Source organism: Cetorhinus maximus, chromosome 10, assembly GCF_964194155.1.
Source record: "Cetorhinus maximus chromosome 10, sCetMax3.hap1.1, whole genome shotgun sequence".
Classification (NCBI taxonomy): Eukaryota; Metazoa; Chordata; class Chondrichthyes; order Lamniformes; family Cetorhinidae; genus Cetorhinus; species Cetorhinus maximus.
The window spans coordinates 93,761,260-93,785,032 of NC_135888.1; the positions used below are offsets into that span (position 1 = coordinate 93,761,260).

Genomic DNA, 23,773 nt, shown 5'->3' on the forward strand with positions numbered 1-23,773 from the left:
TGCTCACCCACCCTTCTCTTTCTATGCACTTGCTTTCATCCCCATCTTCCCTCAACCACTCCCAATCACCCTCAATAACTCTCCCTTCTAGTCACCCTCACCAAATGCACTGCATCCAATGGGTGAACACGTGCTATTTCACTTACTCATGGGGCTGTTCTTCCCCTTGTTTCAGAAAAAGACAGCACAGAACACAGGGGGAAGGTAGAGGAGTGGAGGTGGGCCTCGACATACTTGCTAGCCCACAAGTGCAGAAGACGCTGCTCTGGAGGCAAGTGAAGTTGCCCACTGAGTCAGGCCTTCCAAACATAGTGATCTCAAGTGCAAAGAGAATGGAGAAGTCCACCTCATACATGAGTGGGTTGATGTCGCAGAACATTGCGATAATGTATCCTACTATCGACAGAAGCTAGGAATCCTGCGGCAAGAACTCACCTCCTGACTCCACAAAGCCTGTCCACCATCTACAAGGCACAAGCCAGGAGTGTGATGGAATACTCTCCACTTGCCTGGATGAGTGCAGCTCCAACAACATTCCAGAAACTTGACACCATCCAGAACAAAGCAACACACTTGATTGGCACCACATCCACGAACATTCACTCCCTCCACCACTGACGCACAGTGGCTGCAGTGTGTACCAGCTACAAGATGCACTGCAGGAACTCACCAAGACTCCTTAGACAGCATCTTCCAAACCCATGACCACTGCTGTCTAGAAGGACAAGGGCAGCAGACACCCAGGAATCCCCTCCAAGCCACTCGCCATCCTCACTTGGAAATATATGGCCCGTTCCTTCACTGTCATTGGGTCAAAATCCGGCAACTCCCTCCCCAATAGCAATGTGGTTGAACCTACATCACATGTACTGCAGCTGTTCAAGAAGGCAGCTCAGCACCGCCTTCTCAAAGACAATTAGGGATGGGCAATAAATGCTGGCCTAGCCAGCAACACCCATATCCCATGAACAAATAATAAAAAAAGATCAGGGATCGGAGCAGCCTGCTTCTAACTATGCTGAAACCATAGGGGTTCCACCTAGGAGTAGAAGCAGAAGAGAAGAACTTTGTAGTTTTGCAAGGGAATGTGTATGAGTGTTTTATAAAATGTTCTGTTGCTAAGTTTCATTTGTTTATCTGAAACACATGCATTTTATTCTTTTGTCTCATTACAGGTGCTTTTGTGATGAAAAGGCTGTTTTCAGTGGGAAAACAGAATTACCTGGAAAAACTCAGCAGGTCTGGCAGCATTGGCGGAGAAGAAAAGAGTTGACGTTTCGAGTCCTCATGACCCTTCAACAGAACTGAGTAATATTAGGAGAGAGGTGAAATATAAGCTGGTTTAAGGTGGGGGGGGTGGGGGGAGAGAAGTTGGGGAGGGTGGTTGTAGGGACAAGAAAGCAGTGATAGGAGCAGATAATCAAAAGCTGTCACAGACAAAGGAACAAAGAGGTATTGAAGATGGTGATATTATCTAAGAGAATGTGCTAATTAAGAATGGATGGCAGGACACTCAAGGTACAGCTCTAGTGGGGGTGGGGTGGAAAGACTGACAGGGCATTACCGGTATAGATTTAAAAATAATGGAAATAGGTGGGAAAAGAAAAATCTATATAAATTATTGGAAAAAACAAAAGGGAGGGGGAAGAAACGGAAAGGGGGTGGGGAAGGAAGAGGGAGTTCAAGATCTAAAGTTGTTGAATTCAATATTCAGTCCGGAAGGCTGTAAAGTGCCTAGTCGGAACCAGCTTATATTTCACCCCTCTCCTAATATTACTCAGTTCTGTTGAAGGGTCATGAGGACTCGAAACGTCAACTCTTTTCTTCTCTGCCGATGCTGCCAGACCTGCTGAGTTTTTCCAGGTAATTCTGTTTTTGTTTTGGATTTCCAGCGTCCGCAGTAGTTTTTTGTTTTCAGTGGGGTTCTGAAAGGTGCAGTAATAGATTCACAAGAATGGCTCTGGGGATGAGAGACTTCAGTTACGAAGATGGATTGGCAGAGTTGGGGCTGCTCTCTTTAGAGAACAGAAGGTTTAGAGGAGACTTGAGACAAGTGTTCAAAATCACAAGGAGTCTGGACTAGTGCATAGGGAGAAACTGTTCCCAATTGTGGAAAGGTCACCAATTTAAGATGATTGACAAAAGCACAAGAGATGACATGAGGAAAAATCTTTTTTATACAGCATGTGGTTAGAATCTGGAAGGCATTGCCTGAGAATGTGGTGGAGGCAGATTCAATCATGGCTTTCAGAAGAAAATTGGATAATTATTTGAAGAGAAAAAAATTGCAGAGCTATGAGGAAAAGGCAGGGGAGTGGGACTAGCTGAGTAGCTCATACATAGCCGGCATGGACATAAAGGGCCAAATGGCCTTCTTCTCTGCTGTAACTATTCTATGATTCTCTGTCTTGAGATTTCTTGATTCTTGTGGTACATATCAATGATTGAGTCTTAAATATGGTAGGTGTGACTAACAAGGTTGAAGCTGTCACAAAAGTTAGGTGTGTAGTTGATAGTTAGGAAGAAAACTATCGATTCCAATAAGACATCAATGGACTGGTCGGGTGGACAGAAAAGTGGCAAATGGAATTTAATCCGGAGAAGTGTAAGGTAATGTAGTTGGGGAGGACAAACGAGACAAGGGAATCTGCAATAAATGGTAGGATACTAAAAAGCGTCGCAGGGTGCATGACTATAGATCCCTAATGGTAGAAAAACAGGTAGATAAGACGATAAAGAAGGCATGTCAGAGACCTTCCTTTATTAACTGAGGCATGGAACAAAAGAGCAGGAAAGTTAAGCTTAAACTGTATAAAAGACGAGCTAGGCCACAGAGCTAGAGTACTGCCTACAGTTCTTGTCACCGCATTATGGGAAAAGTGTGATTGTACTAGAGTGCAGAAGAGATTTATGGGAATGTTGCCAGGAATGGAGAATTTTAGCTATGAGGAAAGATCGGATAGGTTGGGTCTGTTTTCTTTGAAACAGAGGAAAGAGACTTAATTGAGGTCTTAAGATTATGAGGGGGCTAGATAGAGTGGATAAGAAGGACCTATTTCCCTTAGCAGAGAGGTCATTAAGCAGAGGGCATTGATATATAGCAACTGGCAGAAGGATGAGAGAGTAGTGGAGGACAATATTTGTTTCACCCAGGGCAGGGGTCTAAAACTGACTGCCTGAAAAGAAAGTAGAGGCAGAAAAGCCCTCAGCACATTTCAAGAAGTACTTGGATATACACTTAAAGTGCTGTAGTTACAGGGCTATGGGTCAAGAGCTGCAAAGTGGGATTAGGCTGGATAAAACAAACACAAAAATTGCTGGAAAAACTCAGCAGGTCTGACAGCATCTGTGGAGAGAAAGGTAGAGTTAAAGTTTCAAGTCCGTATGACTCTTCTTCAAAACTAAAGAGAAGTAGAAATGTGGTGAAATATATACTGTTTAAGGGGGATGGGACAGGTGAGGCTGGAAAGAAGGCCAGTGATAGGTGGAGGCAAAGGAGAGATTGCAAAAGATGTCATAAACAAAAGGTCGAAGGGGTGTTGATGGTGGTGATACTGGCTAAAAGAGGTGCTAATGGTGACATTAAGAGTAGAAAGCAGGATGAACAAGTGACAGATGGCCCTACTGGGGGTGGGGTGGGGGGAGGGGATGTTGTGGGAGAAAAGATAGAAATAGGCTAAAAGGTGGGGTTAAAACAATGAATGGAAATAAATTTCAAAAAATAACAATAGAAATAGGTGGGGAAAAAAAAATATATATTTATAAAAGTTAAAAAATAAATGTTTGAAAGAAGGGGATCAAAAAGCAGGGAGGATGGAAGAGAGAGTTCATGGTCTGAAGTTGTTGAACTCAATGTTAAGTCCAGAAGGCTGTAAAGTGCCTAATCGGAAGATGAGGTGCTGTTCCTCCAGTTTACGTTGAGCTTCACTGGAACATTGCAGCAGGCCAAGGATGGACATGTGAGCATGAGAGCAGGGTGGTGTGTTGAAATGGCAAGCGACAGGGAGGTCTGGGTCATGCTTGCGGACAGACCGAAGGTGTTCCGCAAAGTGGTCACCCAGTCTGCGTTTGGTCTCTCCAATGTGCAGGAGGCCACATTGGGAACAGCGAATTCAATAGACCAAATTGAGGGCCAAATCTTAAGCTGGATAATTCTTTTTTGGCTGGCAGAGACACTATGGGCCAAATGGCCTTCATCTGTGCCATGAATTTTCTCTGTTTCACTTTCCCATCTTACTCTTTCCTGGTTGCTGAATGGCAATTCATCCTTTAACTTGTTTGATAATGAATGGGAAGACATGAACTCATCAGGTCAATTGGTGGGGGCAGGATGGGGTTTGTGCAAGGGTGGTTACTTGAAGCAGGACTGCTTCATCAGTAATTTGTAAAGAGGTAGTGGGGGAGTGGTGGATGGAGCAGCAGCTGTATGTGTGTCTGGCATCAGTCCATTGATACAATCTAATTGAACCTTGCAGAAGAAGGCAGCCGAGGCAGCAAAGTGAATAGCTACTGGTGCATCTTCCTCCTCCTCCTCCTCAGAATCGTCCAAAGAGAAATCGAACTCTGCACTTTATTCCTCCTAAAGGTCCAAATCTCACTGCTGCACAATGTTGTGAAGAATGCAGCACACCACAACCATTCTGGGCATTCTGGCTGGCGCATACTGAAGGGTGTCTGTCTAGGCACCTGAAGAATGCCTTCAGCATGCCAGTGGATTGTTCAATCACCCATGTAGTTGTCAAGTGGCATTCATTGCCTTTGACTTCACTGGCCAGGTTTCTGATGGGTGTCATTGGCCAAGTTTGAAGTGGGTATGTTTCTCAGCAGCCACCCCCTTAATCTATTTGCAGGTCCAAAGGCATCATGAAGTTGGACTGCAGCATGGTAAAAACATCATGGCAGCTCCAAGGAAATCTTGCACGTATCTTTCAGTAGTTGCACAGCAACTAGAGATAGACATAGCGGAAACCCTTGCAGTTGGCGAATACCCCTGGCTGCCCAGATTGTCATGTGTGTGCAGTTGTCGATGTCCAACACCTGTTGGAATCCATCCAGAGATGCTCATTCTGTCTGGTGTCAATACAGGCAATATTCACATAATTATTCACCTGTATTATGTATTTGTGGGCCACTGACTGGGAGATCTGGATATATATCTGCCAAAGAACCGGAAAGATCCAGAGGCTAAAATATGAGGGCAGTGATGACTTTAGCAGCTACTAGTAACATCTGGCCACCAGTTCCAGCAGGTCTTCTTCTAGGGGCACTGCAGATGTTTGCCACCACCTGACATGACAACCTGAACCTCCTGAAAAACTGCTGTTTCGACATGTCAAGGAACTCAGCACCTGCCTGTACACCCATGGGCAGTGCCTCCTGGGAGTTGCAACTTTCTGCTGCACTCCTCTCTTCTGTTCAACAGCAAGCCTCTCAAGGGTAGGCTGGATAAATTTGTCCTCATTCAGGGTCCAATGTAAGACAGTCAAAGCGTTGACCGTACTGATGTGATTCAGAATAGCTTCAAAGTAAACTCTCATCAAAAGTAAAGTGAATAAATTCTTCCCCACTAATTGGTAATAAAGCAGCTGTGAGTACTGAGTATTGGGGGTAGTATTTCATGAGTTTGAATTAGCCCCCTCAATTGCAATTGTGTTCTCGCCTTGATTTCACTGACGAATTTCAGAAAGCCTAAGAAATCCATGGATGCACTGTTAAATTTGAAGATACTTGAAATATTGCTCCAATTGAGCAATTAACAACCATTCCCTGACATGAGGGGTTATGCACTCCAATTAGTGTGGAAATCAGCGGATTGAAGCCATAATTCCCCATCTGCACCCAAATCCATATACTCCTCTGGTTAAAATTGCCCCAATATTACACAGTCATTTTTGCAGCCTGATAGTTTAGTTCACAGACTAAAAATGATTGTCAATATAAATTTTATTAGATGAATATGATTGTTTAATTCTGAAAAAAATCCTTCTGTACAGATATAGCTTGGATTTTGCTGCATTAATGATCAACAGTATGCATTCTGATGTGCTGACCTTCCCATTATCCAATGATATTAATATTGACAACTGCAGAAACTACTTGTTAGCCTGCTCTGGTGTTTATGAAGGGGCTATCATGTAGACCCCTAGAAAGGGCCAAAGTCAATCAAATATTTTCCAAACCTTCATCTGAGACTGAGCACTCACTCCAACTATGGCATAATTGTTTTACAAACATATTTATGATGGGTTTTCATCATTGCAGATCATCATTGTCTTCTCATTAGCTAGTAAGCTGCAGTGGGCTGGATGTTGTGGGAGCTCTTTAATTACTCTCAGAATACCCAGCCTGGGTCAGCTAGATTTGTGGGCAGGACCAGGTACTCCAAAGAAGCTTGCCTGGTTGTGATCACTCCAATGCTGGTTTCTAGGAATAAATGGAATTTTTGATAGGTTGTGCAATATATTTGATGTATGATTTTCAGGTGACACAAATGTATTTTACTGCATGCAGTAAATGGGAGAGTTTGCCACTACACTGCCCAGTATTCCATTTCACTTATCTGTTAACTTGGGTTTTCATGCCCTGATTGGCAGATTCCACAGGAATGTTTAATGTGGAAATCAGCCTTGTGTATTGGGTGTCATTGGGACACAGATGATGTACATTCAATGAAGTCAACTCACTTTGGAATGTCAGAGAGTCTGCAGGGGACTGCTTTACTTGGAATTAATGGAAATGCTCCGGTCATATGAGGAGGAACAGTCGAATAGAGGTACAGCAGGGTGCACCAGTCCCATGGCGTGCATGTCCTGTTCCATGTGGGAACTCCAGGACACTTCTCATGTCCCGGACAACTACACGTGCAGGAAGTGTTTGTCAGTTCTAGGAGCTCGAATTCCAGGTTTCGGGGCTTGGGCAGCAGCTGGCATCACTACATTGCATCCATGAGGTTGAGAGCTAAATGGATAGCATGTCTTTGGAGGTGGTCACCCCACAGCTTAAAACTGTGCAGGGAGAGAGGGAATGGTTGACTGCCAAACAGTCAAGGAGGACCAAACAGATAGTGCAGGAGTCCCCTGAGTGCATTTCGCTCTCCCACCAGTATTCATTTCTGACGTCCAAGGCACCACAGGTGGCTCAGGGAGGACAGGGTTAATTGGGAATGCAATAGTGATAGCGGATTCTATAGTTAGGCGAACAGACAGCTAGGGTCATGCATGTCACTGAATGGCTGCAGAGCACCCAGAGGGGGAAGGATGAACAGCTAGTGATCGCAGTCCATTTCAGTACCAATGACAGAAGTAGGGAGAGGGATAAGATCCTGCAGTATTGGTGGGGGTGAGTGGGGGTGGTGGTGTGAGGCAAGGGGTGAAGGGGCATTAGTTTAGGGAGCTAAAAAGGACCCTAGCAAGCAGGACCTCAAAAGTATTAATTTCTGAATTACTCCCAGTGAGTACAGGAATAGAAGGATAAAGCAGGTAAATGCTGGGGAGATGGTGCAGGAGGGGGGGCTTCAGATTCCTGGGACATTGACTTCAGTTCTGGTGGGGGCTTGGACCTGAAAAAGCAAGACAGGTTGTACCCAAACAGGATCAGCACTAATATTCTCATGAGATTGTTTGCAAGTGGGAAGAGATAGAGGGGTTTAAAAAAACTTGACAGCGAGATGGGCAACATTAATCTTTAAGAAGGAGAAACAGAGTGCATGAAGGATTGGAATAGATAAAGTAAGAAATAAGTATAAATAACAAAGCCTGGCTCAAAATAGGGCAGGATTTGGCTCTAAATATTCCTGTATACAAGGTGTTCAGGAAAGAAAGGAGGAGGGGTGACAGTTTTGATTAAGGAGAATTTTACAGTGCTGGTTTGGTCCCAGACATGCAGTGTAGGCCCACTGGCATATGGACAGGCACTGACAAACATGAACCAAACACTCAGCTATGGGCAAAAAGCTCTACTGCCTTCTGGATACCTCAAGAGAGTTGAAGGCTAAGGGAGTAAACCTTGACCAAAATTCTGGAGGAGTGGAGACCAAAGGCAGACTGACGTCCAAATATGACATCTTTCTGGCAACTCCTCCAATCAAACTGGTGCAAAGTATATACTTACATCCCTTCGGACTCATCCGGGAGGTGAGGGGGTGCCTGACTTCTGGGAAGCCCAAGGTCTCCATAAATTTTGCCCAGGCTTGTGCCCTCAAGGACACTCCAGTTTCACTGCAAAATATTAACACAAGGGAGAGAGCAGATCCAAATGATAAGCCCAACTCGATTGGCATAGAGAATAGGAGCTACTGGCTGTCCCTGATAATGGGAGGGACCAACATATCACCCTGGTCAGCCATCACCCACCTCAAATTGGGCAGCCCCTGACTATTAAGGTGCTGACCAGTCGTTGTCCATCTGCTTCAATGGGTCCTTGGAGCTTAGAGTCTCTGCTTAACAAATGGAATCCATCACACCAGGCAAACAAACAAAATGAAACAAATGAAGGAAAGAAGATGCCAACTCTTCGATTGCCAAGCTGGAATGTCAGGACCATGTGCACGGGATTGACAGATGACTTGTAGCTGGTTGATAACGTCACAAGACAACCATGATTTACATGGAACTTGACAGGCTGAACATCGATATAGCATCCCAACAAGAGACCAGGCTCGCTGAGAGGGTCACTGAAAGAAAAACATTACGTGTTCATCTAACAGGGGAAGAATTCAGTGAAAATGCGTGAGCAAGGTGCAGGATTTGCTGCAAGGAACTTGATACTCTTGATGACAGAACCTCTCAACTCAAACAGTGACAGTCAACCTCATGATTATCTATGTTCCAATGCTGTGCCCCACTACAGAGACGAGAGACCAGTTCTATGAGGAGCTTGAAACTGCTAACAGCAGAACCCCTAAGTTAGAACATCTTTACCTACTGGGAGATTTCAACGCAAGAGTGGGGACAGACCATGAGGCGTGACCTTCTTGCCTCAGACATTATGGCTCAGGAAAAGTAAATGAGAACAGACAGAGACTACTTGAGCTTTGCTACTACTATGAGTTTTGTGTAACCAACACTTTCTTTCAGAACAAACAGTGCCACAAGGTGTACCAGAGACATCCAAGATCAGGGCATTGGCACCAGCTGGATCCGAGCATCACCAGACATGACACACACTGAACAGAATTCTCAACACATGCACCTACCACAGCACTGACTCTCATCAATTACAAGAGAGATTTGAGTGAGAAAACTCCGAATGCACCAAGAGTCACATGAAGAAAAGTCCAACAAACTGCTAGGTGGCGTGCTAGTGACTACTATTTGCGACTGCCAGAATATCCAGATGTCCTTCGACACATGGAATGTCAGAGATGTGTATGAAGGGATTATGAAGGGATTAAAAAGGCAACATGTCCAACAGCAAAGAAAACAGCTCCATTGAAAACAAAGGCAGGGGAGGTCATCACTGACTGCAATAAACAGTTGGAGAGATGGGAGCAAGCATGAGTTGTATTCTAGGGAGAACATGGTCACCAAGGAAGCTCTAGACACCATAGAAAGCCTGTCTGTCATGGCAAATCTGGATACTGAACCCACAGTGGAGGAGCTTAGCAAAGCTATTATCTCCCTTGCCATGGGAAAAGCTCCAGGTGCTGATGCTATACCACCTGAACTCATCAAGCACAGGAAACTGGCACTCCTGCAGCATCTGCACAAACTCCTGTCTCTGTTGGAGGGGTGGGACATGAAATGCATGGTGCAAAGATTGTGACCTTGTACAAGAACAAGAGCAGCCGCAGCGACTGCAACAACCATCCAGGCATCTCCCTGCTCAGTATCATGGTAAAAGTATTTGCCCATGTTGCCTTGTCAGACTGTGGACCCTGGCTGAACACATCTATCCTAAATTCCAATTCAGTTTCAGAACTAGAAGATCTACAATTGACATAATCTTCTCAGTCCAGCAGCTGCAAGAGAAATGCCGCAAACAAAGGAGACCACTATATATTGCCTTCAACTGCACCAAGGCATTCAACCACATGAGCAGAGGTGTTGTATTTAAGCTGCTGGAGAAAACTGGGTGCCCAGCGAAGTTATTCAATATGACCTCTTTCCATGACAGCATGGTGGGGCAACACCGGAACCTTTGATATCCACTGCGGGATCAGACAGGGCTGCATCCTGGCATCGACACTCTATGGCATGTTCTTCTCTTTGCTGCTGTCATATGCCTTCAGGTCATATACTTACATTCCAGAACTGATGGCAAGCTGTTGAGCCTTGCTTGCCTGAGGTCCAAGACAAAGGTGCAGCAAGTACACAGAAAGTTGTTCTACGCTAACAATTACACATTGTCACTCCATACCGAAGAACATTTGAAGCCGCAAATGGACAGACTCTCTCACGCCTGTAAAAGGTTTGTTTTGACCATCAACATCAGGAAGACAAATGCCCTGGTCCAGGATGTTGCTATATTGAACCATGGAACACTACAGCACAGAAAACAGGCCATTCGGTCCTTCTAGTCTGTGCCGAAATATTATTCCGCTAGTCCCATTGACCTGCACCTAGTCCATAACCCTCCAGACCTCTCCCATCCATGTATCTATTTAATTTATTCTTAAAACTTAAGAGTGAGCCCGCATTTACCACGTCAGATGGTAGCTCGTTCCACACTCTCACCACTCTCTGAGTGAAGAAGTTCCCCCTAATGTTCCCCCTAAACCTTTCCCCTTTCACCCTAAAGCCATGTCCTCTCGTGTTTATTTCTCCTAATCTAAGTGGAAAGAGCCTACTTGCATTTACTCTGTCTATACCCCTCACAATTTTGTAAACTTCTATCAAATCTCCCCTCATTCTTCTACGCTCCAAGGAATAAAGTCTTAACCTGTTTAATCTTTCCCTGTAACTCAACTCCTTAAGACCCGGCAACATCCTAGTAAATCTTCTCTGCACTCTCTCAATCTTACTGATATCCTTCCTGTAGTTAGGCGACCAGAACTGCCCAAAATACTCCAAAGTTGGCCTCACCAATGTCTTATACAACCTCACCATAACATCCCAACTCCTATACTCAATACTTTGATTTATGAAGGCCAGTATGCCAAAAGTTTTCTTTACAACCCTGTCTACCTGTGACGCCACTTTCAGGGAATTATGTATCTGAACTCCCAGATCACTTTGTCCCTCCGCACTCCTCAGTCCCCTACCATTTACTGTGTATGTCCTACCTTGGTTTGATCTTCCAAAATGTAACACATCACACTTTTCCACATTAAATTCCATCTGCCATTTTCTGGCCTATTTTTCCAGTTGGTCCAGATCTCTCTGCAAGCTTTGAAAGCCTTCCTCGCTGTCCACAACGCCTCCAATCTTAGTGTCATCAGCAAACTTGCTGATCCAATTCACCACATTATCATCCAAATCATTGATATAGACAACAAACAATGGTCCCAGTACAGATCCCTGAGGCACACCACTAGTCACAGACCTCCAGTCTGAGAAGCAATCATCCACTACCACTCTCTGTCTTCTCCCACACAGCCAATTTCGAATCCAGTTTACAACCTCTCCATGGATACCAAGTGTCTGAACCTTCTGAACTAACCTCCCATGTGGGACCTTGTCAAAGGCCTTACTAAAGTCCATGTAGACAACATCCACAGCCTTTCCTTCATCTACTTTCTTGGTAACCTCCTCGAAAAACTCTACAAGGTTCGTTAAACACGACCTACCACGCACAAAGCCAAGCTGACTATCCTTAATCAGCCCTTGGCTGTCCAAATAATTATATATCCGATCTCTCAGAACACCTTCCAATAATTTACCTACTACTGACGTCGGGCTCACTGGCCTGTAATTACCTGGTTTACTTTTGGAGCCTTTTTTAAACAACGGAACAACATGAGCTACCCTCCAATCCTCCGGCACCTCACCCATGGCTAAGGACATTTTAAATATTTCTGCCAGGGCCCCTGCAATTTCTACACTAGTCTCCCTCAAGGTCCGAGGGAATATCATGTCAGGCCCGGGTGATTTATCTACCTTTATTTGCTGTAAGGCAGCAAGCACCTCCTCCTCTTTAATCTCTATATGTTCCATGAAACTACTGCTTGTTTCCCTTCCTTCCTTATACACTATGCCAGTTTCCTGAGTAAATACTGTTGCAAAAAAAACTGTTTAAGATCTCCCCCATCTCGTGAGGCACCACACATAGACGACCACTCTGATCTTCAAGGGGACCAATTGTGTCCCTTACTATCCTTTTACTCTTAATATACTTGTAGAAACCCTTTGGGTTTACCTTCACATTATCTGCCAAAGCAATCTCATGTCTTCTTTTTGCCTTCCTGATTTCCTTTTTTAGTATTTTCTTACATTTTCTATACTCTACAAGTACCTCATTTGCTTCTTGTTGCCTATACCTGCTATACACCTCTCTCTTCTTCTTAACCAGATCGCCAATATCCCTTGAAAACCAAGGTTCCCCATGCCTGTTAACTTTGCCTTTAATCCTGACAGGATCATGCAAACTCTGCACTCTCAAAATTTCGCCTTTGAATGCCTTCCACTTACTGAATACATCCTTGCCAGAAAACAACTTATGCCAATCCACTCTTCCTAGATCCTTTCTCATTTCCACAAAATTGGCCTTTCTCCAATTTAGAATCTCAACTCGAGGACCAGACCTATCCTTATCCATAATTAGCCTAAAACTAATGACATTGTGGTCACTGGACTCAAAATGTTCGCCTACACATACTTCTGTCACCTGATCTGTCTGGTTCCCTAATAGGAGATCAAGTATTGCATCCTCTCTCATTGGTACCTCTATATACTGATTTAGAAAACTTTCCTGAACACATTTGACAAAATCTAAGCCATCCAGCCCTTTTACAGTATGGGAGTCCCAGTCAATATGTGGAAAGTTAAAATCTCCTACTATCACAACTTTCTGTTTCTTACATCGGTCTGCTATCTCTCTTCAGATTTGCTCCTCCAATTCTCTCTGACTATTGGGCAGTCTGTAATACAACCCTATTAGTGTGGTCACACCTTTCCCATTCCTCAGCTCCACCCATATGGCCTCTGTAGACGAGCCCTCCGGGCTGTCCTGCTTATGCACAGCTTTGATATTTTCCCTGACTAGTAATGCCACTCCTCCCCCTTTCATCCCTCCCCCTCTATCACGTCTGAAACAACGGAACCCCGGAACATTGAGCAGCCAGTCCTGCCCCACCTGCAACCAAGTCTCACTAATAGCAATAATGTCGTAATCCCACGTGCCAATCCACGCCCTAAACTCATCTGCCTTTCCGACAATACTCCTTGCATTGAAATAGATGCACCTGAGAACATTTCTATCACGTACGGACCCTTGATTTCTGTCTATACATGCATTCCTCGCTTGACCTTTATCCTCCTCCACCTCACTATCTGCTCTAACACTCTGGTTCCCCTCCCCCTGCAAATCTAATTTAAACGCCCCGCAGCAGCACTAGCAAACCTACCCGCAAGGATGTTAGTCCCCCTCCAGTTCAAGTGCAAACCGTCCCGTTGGAACAGGTCCCACCTTCCCTGGAACAGAGCCCAATTATCAAGAAACATGAAGCCCTCCCTCCTGCACCATCTCCTTAGCCACGTATTTAGCTCCATTATCCTCCTATTTCTAGCCTCACTAGCACGTGGCACGGGTAGCACTCCTGAGATCGTAACCCTGGAGGTCCTGTCCTTCAACTTTGCACCTAACTCCCTAAACTCTCTTTGCAGGACCTCCTCCTCCTTCCTATCCACGTCATTGGTCCCTACATGGACCATGACATCTGGCTGCTCACCCTCCCTCCTGAGAATACTGAGAACTTGATTGCTATCTATCAGCATTGACAATGTGACAATGTGATAGCTTCGCATATCTAGGCTCCACAGTCACCAGCAATCTGTCACTTAATGCTGGAATCAACACGCACATTGCAAAAGCTGCAGCTGTTATGTCCAAGCTGAGTGAGAGCATGTTAAACAACAGCAACCTGACTGAATACACCAAACTGCAATTCTACCAAGCCTGGATTCTCAGCACCCTCCTCTACATTGGTGAGACATAGACAACATATGTGAGGCAGGAGAAAATGCTGAACAGTTTCCACCTTTGCTGTTTCAGATATATCTTCAGCATCTTTTGGCAGGACAAGGTTAGCAACTCAAGAGGTCCTGGAGCATGCTAATTCCATCAGCATACACTCATTGCTAAGCCAACAATGTCTGCGCTGGCTTGGCCATGTTCATCGGATGGAAGACAGCCATATACCCAAAGACCTTGTGCGTGATGAATTGGCCAATGAGTCATGGTCTCCTGGGCATCCACACCTCCGTTACAAGGCCACCTGCAAGCAAGATAGTGAGATAGCAGACATTGACACTGATAACTGGGAGACAGTTGCTGATAACTGTGAGCTCTGGAGGCTGACTGTTTGGAATGACATTGGAAGAGGTGAGCAGAGACAGAAAACTCAGCTGGTCGAGAAGAGGGCCCAGGGAAAACAGAGGCCAGAAAATCGTGCACCCGCTCAGCCCACTGTCTTGCTCTGCAGCAAATGCAACAGAGATTGCCATGCCACAGTGGGACTCCTGAGTCACACCAGGCAATGTTTCACACAGAGTTGACCACCAAGCCATCATCTTATGAGACAGGAGGCTGCCATCAATGGAATAAAAGGGACAATGGCAGCATAGTTATTGGCTGAGTGACAGGAAACAGAGAGTAGTGTTGAACCATTGTTTTTTAGACTAGAGTAAGGTATACAGTAGGGTCAGTGCTAGAACCACTGTGCTTCTTGATATATGTTAATGACCAAGACTTGGGTGTGGGGCAATATAAAGATACAAACCTAATGGGTGCAGGAACAGAGGGATCTGAGGGTGTATGTGCACAAATCATTAAAGGTGGCAGGGCAGGTTGAGCAAGTGGTTTAAAAGGCATACAAGACCTAAGTTTTATAAATATGGGCATGGAGTACAAAAGCAAGGAAGTTATGATGAACCTTATCAAACTCTGATGTGATCTCAAATGGGGTAATTGTGCCCAATTCCTGTCACGACACATTAAGAAGGATGGGGAGGCTTTAGAGAAAGTGAAGAGAAGATTTATGAGAACGGTTCCAGGGATGAAGAACTACAGTTAATGGATAGATTGGAGAAGCTGAGTTTGTTCTCCTTTCAGAGAAAGTTGAGCGGAGATTTGATAGAGGCGTTTAAAATTATGAGGGGTCTAGTCAGACAAGATATGGACAAACCGGCTGAAGGGTCTGGAACTAGAGGACATCAATTTAAGGTGATTGGCGAAAGAAATAATGGCAACATGTGGAGGAATTTCTTTTCGCAATGAGTCACTAGGATCTGGAATGCACTACCTGAGGTTGTGGTGGAGGCAAATTGAATCATGGCTTTGAAAAAGGAATTGGATAAGCACTTGAAGAAAAAAATACTTGGAGGGTTACTTGGAGAGAATGGAGTTAGCTGATTAGCTCTTGCAAAGAGATGGCCCAGACTTGATGGGCCAAATGGCTTCCTTCTGTACTGTAATGATTCTATAATTCTGTGGGCAGAATTTTGCAGTCTCCTGTCAGAGGGTTTGTAGGTGTAGGGGCTCGTAAAATTCCCTGGGTTGCCTTCCTACCCGCCCTCGACCTGATTTTTGCATGAGGTGGGTGAAGCTTGGGCAGCCCTCCCATCCTTGTTCTAATTGAGGCCCTTAAGTGGTCAATTATTGGCTAATACTCAATCTTGAAATGGTGGGAGGAGTTCAGGGGCAGAGGGAGGCCCGGCAGGCCACCCTGCTCAGGTCTCGATTGGGAAGGGAGTGCGTGCCTGCCTCTCCACATCATACGCCCTCCCCCCACAAGGTCTGACCACCCCCGTCCACCCCTCATCCCGGGTGCTCCCTCGTCCCCTGACCTCTCCATCAAGATACCCATTCCCCTCTCCCCACCTCTCCAGGCTTTACCTCCTTTCCATGCCATGAAATCCCCAGGCCCTGCACCTGCTTGGTCCTGAACTCTGAATAGAATATGGAGACTGCCTATAGTCCTAGCCCTGGCAACTCTCGCCACTGGCGCTACTGGAATTCCAGAGCTGCCAGCCAATCTGATTGGCTGAGGCAGGACTTCCACCCAACTGAGAAGCGGAAGTCCTATCTCTCAAGCCAGTTAACACTCTTCAAAGGGTTAAATGGCTGTGGGGCTGCTGTGATTGGTGGGGTACATGGACAGTCGCCACCTGACTCTTCAGGTGCCGTGGCAGTGAACACCGCCATCCAATAAATCCTGTCGTATGAATTTCTTTGCAGGCTGTTGAAAGGTCACAATGTGGTCCTGTTAAATGAGTTCTAGTATTGTGATGACCTCTTCATTACATGTTCAGAATTTGTTTAACGCAATTACTGACTATTGAGCCAGTTTGGGGCAAAAGGCTTACAGGCCAGGTGGTACTTTTACAGGAACAACAGGCTAAAGTCTTGTGAGAAACAGATTTCATATATTTAGAGGTGGAATTCTCTTATTCTTGTACAGATGTCCCGTGCTGGAGACATAAGCCTAGATTTTCTGATTGTAATACCATTGGCGTTACAGTCAGATAATCTAGGCCAATGACTCTATTTTAAAATAGCTGAGCTTGTAGCTGAGAGCTAGCTGATGTTTTTGCTGAAATGTTCCTATATGTAGGACACCAGTGTCATCAAAGGTAAACTCGAGCACAATGATTCTATTACACAAAAAAGAGGAAGCAGGCTGACAACCCTGGAAAAATTCTTCACATCCACCCTGCAGCAGCAAGCATAGAGTGCTATGAAATAGTGGAAATATTAGCTCCCATTTTGTAACAATAGCCTAAAAATAGGTTAGAGCTGCCCAATGATGCAGAAGCACATGTGCCAACAGCTCAAGGGTCGACCATGCCAAATTTTGTGATGACAATCCCTTCCCCTAATTTGAATGGACCACTGGCTGGAGTAAACCCAGCAAAATCAATTAACCCAATATACTTAAAACGCAGAATGTAAATTTTATTTTGCTGCACAGGAAATCACCATTTTTCTTGAAGAATATTCCCAACCAGTTCAGGTCCCAAGACTCTCCATGCATGATTATATTATGTGCAACCTTATCTGAAGATGTAAAATGATGCTTGGGACCTGTTTGGCACATTTTTGTATTTAATTCAGACCTTTGTGGCAATGCAGTCTCTGACACACCCTGATAATGAGCAGCATGCAGCAAGCCATGCCGCAAACCAGATCATGTAACCGATTTTACAGTCCCAATTTTTTTATGTTTCAGAGAACTCCTTGGAGTTATGTGATATTGTAGCACAATACACTGAGTGGATCCCAGAGCTAATCGAAAAGTAACTATGATGAGGCACATAAGGAGACATTAGGGTAGATGGTGAAAAACTTGGCCAAAGAGGTAGCTTTTAAGGAGCGCCTTAAAGGGGGAAAGCCAGGTCGAGAGGCAGAAAGGTTTAGGGAGGTATTTCCAGAGATTAGGGCCTAGGCAGCTGAAGGCAGGGCCAACAATGATGGAGCCATTAACATTGGGGATGCTCACAAGGCCTGGACTGGAGGGATTTGAAAACAATGCTGAATTTTAAAGTCGAGGCATTGCTTAACTGTGAGCCAGTGTAAGTCAGCGAGCACAGGGGTGATGGGTGAATGGAATTTGGTGCCAGTTTGGACACAGGCAGCAGAATTTTGGATGGCTTCAAGTTTATGAAGGGTAGAATGTAAAATGTCTCAAATCTCGATAAATAGAAGTGTGATGAAATCTAAGGATGACTAAAAATTTTCGAAGGCATCACAATTATATTTGAAAATTGTGAAAATTGCCAATCCACATTAGTTATATTAATTACTACAATCTCAATGGAATAACACCAAATAAAATAAATGGGGTGGCCAAAAGTATACTAATTGCACCATTGGATTTCTTTCATTACCAGGATAATTAACTTGCTACTTCTTTTACACTACAGTTTATCACACATAATGTGAATTTCACTTGTTTTCAACCACACTGATGTTGCCCGGTTCCATTTTGCTACAGCTTGCTTTATGCAATAGAGTGACACGGGAAATCATGCATTATTGTAAATCTGAGTGCCAGAGTGGCTTAGTTGGTAGCAGTCTCACCTCTGAGCCAAAAGACTATGTGTTCAAGCTTCATTCATAAACAGTACCAAAGGACTGCTTCATTATCAGAGTTCTTTCATTTCAAATGAGGCATTAAACTGATATCTGCCTGTTCTGGTGGATATTACACCCTGTGACACTATTTGAGGCAAAGGAGGGAATTCTCTTTCTAACCTGGGCATTTCCCCCCCACCCCCACCCCTCCACATACAGCATAAACAAAGTCACTTCTTTGATGTCTGTGGAATCTTGCTATATACAAAATGGATGCTATTTGTTGATACAGTTACTGCACTTAAATGAAATCATGGCATGGCAAGTGCTTCAAGAAATGATAGGGCACTTATAATTGCAAGCCTTTCTTTTTGGTCTTTCATTGTTTAATTATATCCATTGCAGCAACTATTGACATATATAAAATAGTGAGTGACTGGGAGAAGAAAAAATGTAGCAAAGAAATTCAGAGACTTGTTCTTTAAATGTTAAGTCAGTTGATAATTCCAAAACCTATTTCAGATTTACAATTATTTGTAAAAGTTTTTTTCTTTAATGTGTTATCTTACAACATGCTTTAATAAGTCTGGGGAAGCTTTTTTGCTTTGTGACATGTTGTACAAGGGAAATATTTTAAGAGATGCCACATGCTCAAATGGGGCATGGAAAACATTTCATGTCATAAATAATAATGCATGCAGGTCATTCCCAAATGATCTTTTTCTGCATTCTAGTCACTAACTCATAATATTCTATTTATGCCATGTTTGTTAAAAAAATATTAGTGGTTTTCATGAGTCTTCAAGTGACCAGAATGAAGGAAAATTCAGGACTTTAACCATTCACTTACTTTTACGTTGGAAAGAAGAATCCTTTGTGACTTCATGCTGAGCTGTTGGGTTCGTGCTATAAGCGGAAGTCTGGCTCAGGATGGTGCTGCCGTCCGTAGAATGGGGGTCTCTGTTCTCAGTTTGAGCTGTATACACTAAAACAGAAATTTGTGTGATGTATGTATGTGTGCATATGAAAATAATTTATTTGGAATTGTTCAAGCCATCAAATGGTGGCTAAAATTGCTACAAAATATACGGCTACATCAATACAGTAAATGTTGCCTCATCTTTGGTGACTGTGACTTGGATTTGAATACTAGGAGATTTGGTACCACATATTTCATAAAACAAATATCTTTCTTAAAGAAATATACATTCTACGTCAAATATGATTGTTCAGTTTACTACAAAGCTCCATCCTTTGATTTCAATAGTACTTTCCAATAGTCCCCTACAAGACCTTTCATAAATGATTGAAAAAAGTTTATTTTAATACGCCAGGGAACTAGTTTAATGCACATGCTTTGCATTTCTTCACCTTTCATGATTCTTGGCCTCATTATGCCACAACCTCAAAAAGGGCATCTACATCTCCCCCATTATCAAATATCCTCCACGAAGCTTAATTTACTCTTCCTTACCAAACCTTCCTTCCGTTTTTTAACTCTGAACTCAAGGCAAATAGTGAAAATGGATCAGTGCCTATAAGGACTCCAGTCACTTCATAGGATAACCATCTAACTAGCATCACAGATTTTTATTTAATTCTTTTATGGGATGTGGGCATCATTGGCAAGGCCAGAATTTATTGCCCATCCATATTTGGCCTTAAGAAGGTGGTGCTGAGCCACCTTCTTGAACTGCTGCAGTCCACGTGGTATAGGTAACAGTGCTGTTAGGAAGGGAGTTCCAGGATTTTGACCTAGCAAGAATGAAGGAACAGTATTATATTTCCAAGTCAGAATGGTATGTAACTTGGAGGGGAATTTGCAGGTGGTGGTTCCCATGTGTCTGTTGCCCTTGTTTTTTTAGGCTGTAGAGGTCATGGATTTGGAAGGTGCTGTCATAGGGGTGAGTTACTGCAGTGCATCTTGTAGATGGTACACACTACAGCCACGGTGCACAGGTGGTTGAGGAAGTGAATGCTTGAGTTAGTGGATGAGGAACCAATCAAACAATTGCCTTGCCCTGAATGGTATCAAACTTCATGAGTGTTGTTCGAGCAGAACTCATCCATGTAAGTGAAAAATATTCCATCATAGTCTTGACTTATGCCTAGTGGAATGGCTCAGGGGAGTCAGAAATGAGTTAAATACAGCTAAATACCAGTCGCTGATCTGCCCTGAAGAACTCCAGCAGTGATGGGGGCCTAATGAATCTTCTGCACAGCTTGTGAGAAGACTCCTTGCTCCCTTTGCACGGAACATGGAGGGAGCCTTAGGTACATTGTAGGCTTCAGACGACCACACCTAATGAACTTCAGCACATTGAGCAGCAACCATCACATTATTTGCCCTTTTGCAAAGCCCAGGTCTATCCAAGCTTAAAATACTGCTCCCATTCCGTATCTTATATCATTCAAACCCTCTTCATCAAAACGTGAAACATCTCAAGACAGGAAGTGATCATGCCTACCTAGGCTGCCTTCCTGTCTCAGTAGTTGTAACAAATAATGTGTTTCTATTCAATAAAAATTGTAAATTTTTACATTGGAAATCCAAGTTACATCCCCTATAACTCCCTTGATTAGTTGGTCCAAACTCCAACCAACCTTTCAGTAAAGCAATATTTCCTTTCCTTCCTGAATTTACCTCTTCTAAGTTTATATACATATCCCCTTATTCTGCTACTGGATGATCTTCATATCCCTACACTTCACTGATGTGAAAACTTTAATCATATTCCTCTACTCTCTACAGATCAAAATCCCAGTTATTTCAGCATATCCTCATAGGTTTTATTCTCTATATCGTTTTCATCTTCTATGTAATCTTTCCAGATCAGTTACATCATTTTTGTGGAACAAGTTTCCAAATGCACATAATGGTGCAGATTTTGCTGTTAAAATAAGGGTAAAGTTAACGGCACTCTGTTGTCTATGCACAAATTAGACAGGAACTTCCGTTAAGTATATTTAAATTGAAAATCTGGAAGTTGCTGCCCAAGATGTGCTGTTTTTCTGTAAGCTGAACTAAAACGGCATCTCATTGTCTTGCTCCCTATTTAAAAAGCATGAAATTCAAGTGCAAGTCTAACAGAACAATGGGTGGCATTCATTTGGCGCTCACAGCAAATTCTGTAGCCTTACCAATGCTCTATATAATTACAAGATTACTCCTTTGAACTACACTCCCAAGGCATCCGGTTTATAATATTCATCTAAAATACATAATGTTGAATGGATGTATTCTAAATGTACATTTATTCTATATTGCTGATGCAGTAAATCAGGAGATAAAATGTTTGATGAGTTACACAAAACAATTAACATAAGCTTGTGTTGGTGGATTTGTTTTCTGCTTAAAATAGCATTTGTTCACGAATTATCACATTTGTATTTTTGAAATGCGTCCTGAACCACAGACATAGCATAATTCGAAAAATAAAATATTATACTTAAATGTAGAATGGAAACACAATCACTGGTAAGAAAAGCATTGATTGACAGCCATCATGTGAATTCAATAAGATTTATCTTTAAAGGTACAATCTAAAAATTAAACTATTACTTCTGGAGTTGGAATTCTTTTCAAGTCTTTAATCATGCCATAATATTTTTTGAAGTTCAGCATATTCCTGTCTTTCTAACTGGTTCTGCACCTTTCCTGAACTCAGGATTATTTTTTCTTTCTTTATTTATTCTCTTCTGGGATGTGGACATCGCTGGCTATGCCAACATTTATTGTCCATCGCTAATTGCCATCGAAAATGCCACCTTCTTGAACCGTTGCAGTCCATGTGGTATAGGTACATACACAATGCTGCTAGGGAGTTTCAGGATTTTGACCCAACAACAGCAAAGGAACAGCGATATAGTTCCAAATCAGGATGGTGTGTGGCTTGGAGGGAAACTTGCAGGTAGTGGCATTCCCATACTTGGTGAGTTGCTGCTGCGCATCTTGTATATGGTATACACAGCTGCCACTGTGCATTGGTGGTGGAGGGAATGAATGTTGTAGATGGTAGATGTAGTGCCAATCAAGTGGGCTGCTTTGTTCTGGATGATGTTGAGCTTCTGGGGTGTTGTTGGAGCTGCACTCATCCAGGCAAGTGGAGAATATTCCATCACACTCCTGACTTGAGAATTGTAGATGGTGGACAAGCTTTGGGGAGCCAGGAAGTGAGTTAACCACCACAGAATTCCCAGCTGCTGACCTGCTCTTGTAGCTACAGTTTTTATGTGCCTGGTAGAGTTCAGTTTCAATGACAACCTCCAGAATGTGGATAGTGGGGGATTCAGTGATGGTAATGTCATGGAATATCGAGGGGAAATGGTTAGATTTACTCTTGTTTGAGATGGTCATTGCCTAACCCTTGTATTGTGTGAATGTTACTTGCCACTTATCAGCCCAAGCCTGAATGTTATCCAGGCCTTGCTCAATTGCAGACAGACTGCTTCAGTATCTAAAGAGTCATGAATAATACTGAACATTGTGCAATCATCAGTGAATATCCCCACTTCAGACATTATGTAGGTCATTAATGAAGCAGCTGAAGATGGTTGGGCATAGGACACTACCCTGAGCAATTCCTGCAGTGATATCCTGGGACTGAGATGATTGACCTCCACTGACCACAGCCATCTTCTTTTGCAAAGAAATGACTCCAATCAGTGAAAATGTTTTGCCCTGATTCCCATTGACTCATGTTTTGCTAGGCTTCCTCGATGCCACACTAGGTCAGATGCTGCCTTGATATCAAGGGCAATCACTCTCAACTCTTGAGTTCAGTTCTTTTGTTTATGTTTGGGCTAAGGCTGTAATGAGGTCAGGGGCTGAGTGGTCCTGTTACAACCCAAACTGAGCGTCAGTGAGCAGGTTATTGTTGATTAAGTGCCATCTGATAGCATCTTGTTGATGACATCTTCTATCACTTTGCTGATGATCAAGAGTTGATTGATGGGATGGTAACTGGCTGGTTTCGATTTGTCCTGTTTTTTGTGGACCCAAATTAACTACATACAAAATATCCATCAGTGAAAAATCTACTTTATAGTTACAATAATGGAATAGTTTGGGTCTGCTTAAAGAGCTTATGAGTACAATATTTACACTGGAATAGAATGGCTTACAACTGCTTAAAAAGCACACACTACAATATTTACACTGATCGAACAGAGATAAGTCAACAAATAATAGGTTAGCCTTTGTAACGATGAGAATGGGAGAGCTACACATTTAAGAAGATAATTAAAAGATTAGATGTATATAACCGAGATATACATGAGTGAACTAAACTCCAACAGGACTGAGCAGCTACTTATATGGAGATGAACAACTATTTAAAAAAATTCCCTCTTTAATCACCAAGGATGTAGTTATCAAAACACAACTTTCAAAAATATGAAACCTCTGTTGTAGAAATTACATATGGACTACATTTAATGTGCTTGTGGATCTTGGATTCATACATCTATTTAAAGAAACTCTAAAGACATAAATGTTCTAATTATGCACAATTCTGTTATTCCCACAATGACTAGAGAAAGCATCAGTAATCAATGCTTCAGAGCAGGAAATGGACGTGTCATGGAGTTACATAATGAAAGACAG

The 23,773-nt window shown here is 43.2% G+C and overlaps 1 protein-coding gene across 3 annotated transcripts in view; it reads right to left on the reverse strand.

Moving 5' to 3' along the window:
• LOC144685840 (protein phosphatase 3 catalytic subunit alpha-like) overlaps positions 1 to 23,773 on the reverse strand; it is a 492,753-nt gene that overhangs the window by 293,598 nt on the left and 175,382 nt on the right. For 2 of the 3 annotated variants that reach the window (XM_078550784.1, XM_078550785.1), the window contains exon 2: positions 19,019 to 19,153. The exons of the other annotated variant lie outside the window; for it this stretch is intronic. In XM_078550784.1, coding sequence (XP_078406910.1) covers positions 19,019 to 19,153 — 135 coding nt within the window. The remainder of the gene's footprint in view (positions 1 to 19,018; positions 19,154 to 23,773) is intronic. 3 annotated transcript variants of the gene reach the window in all.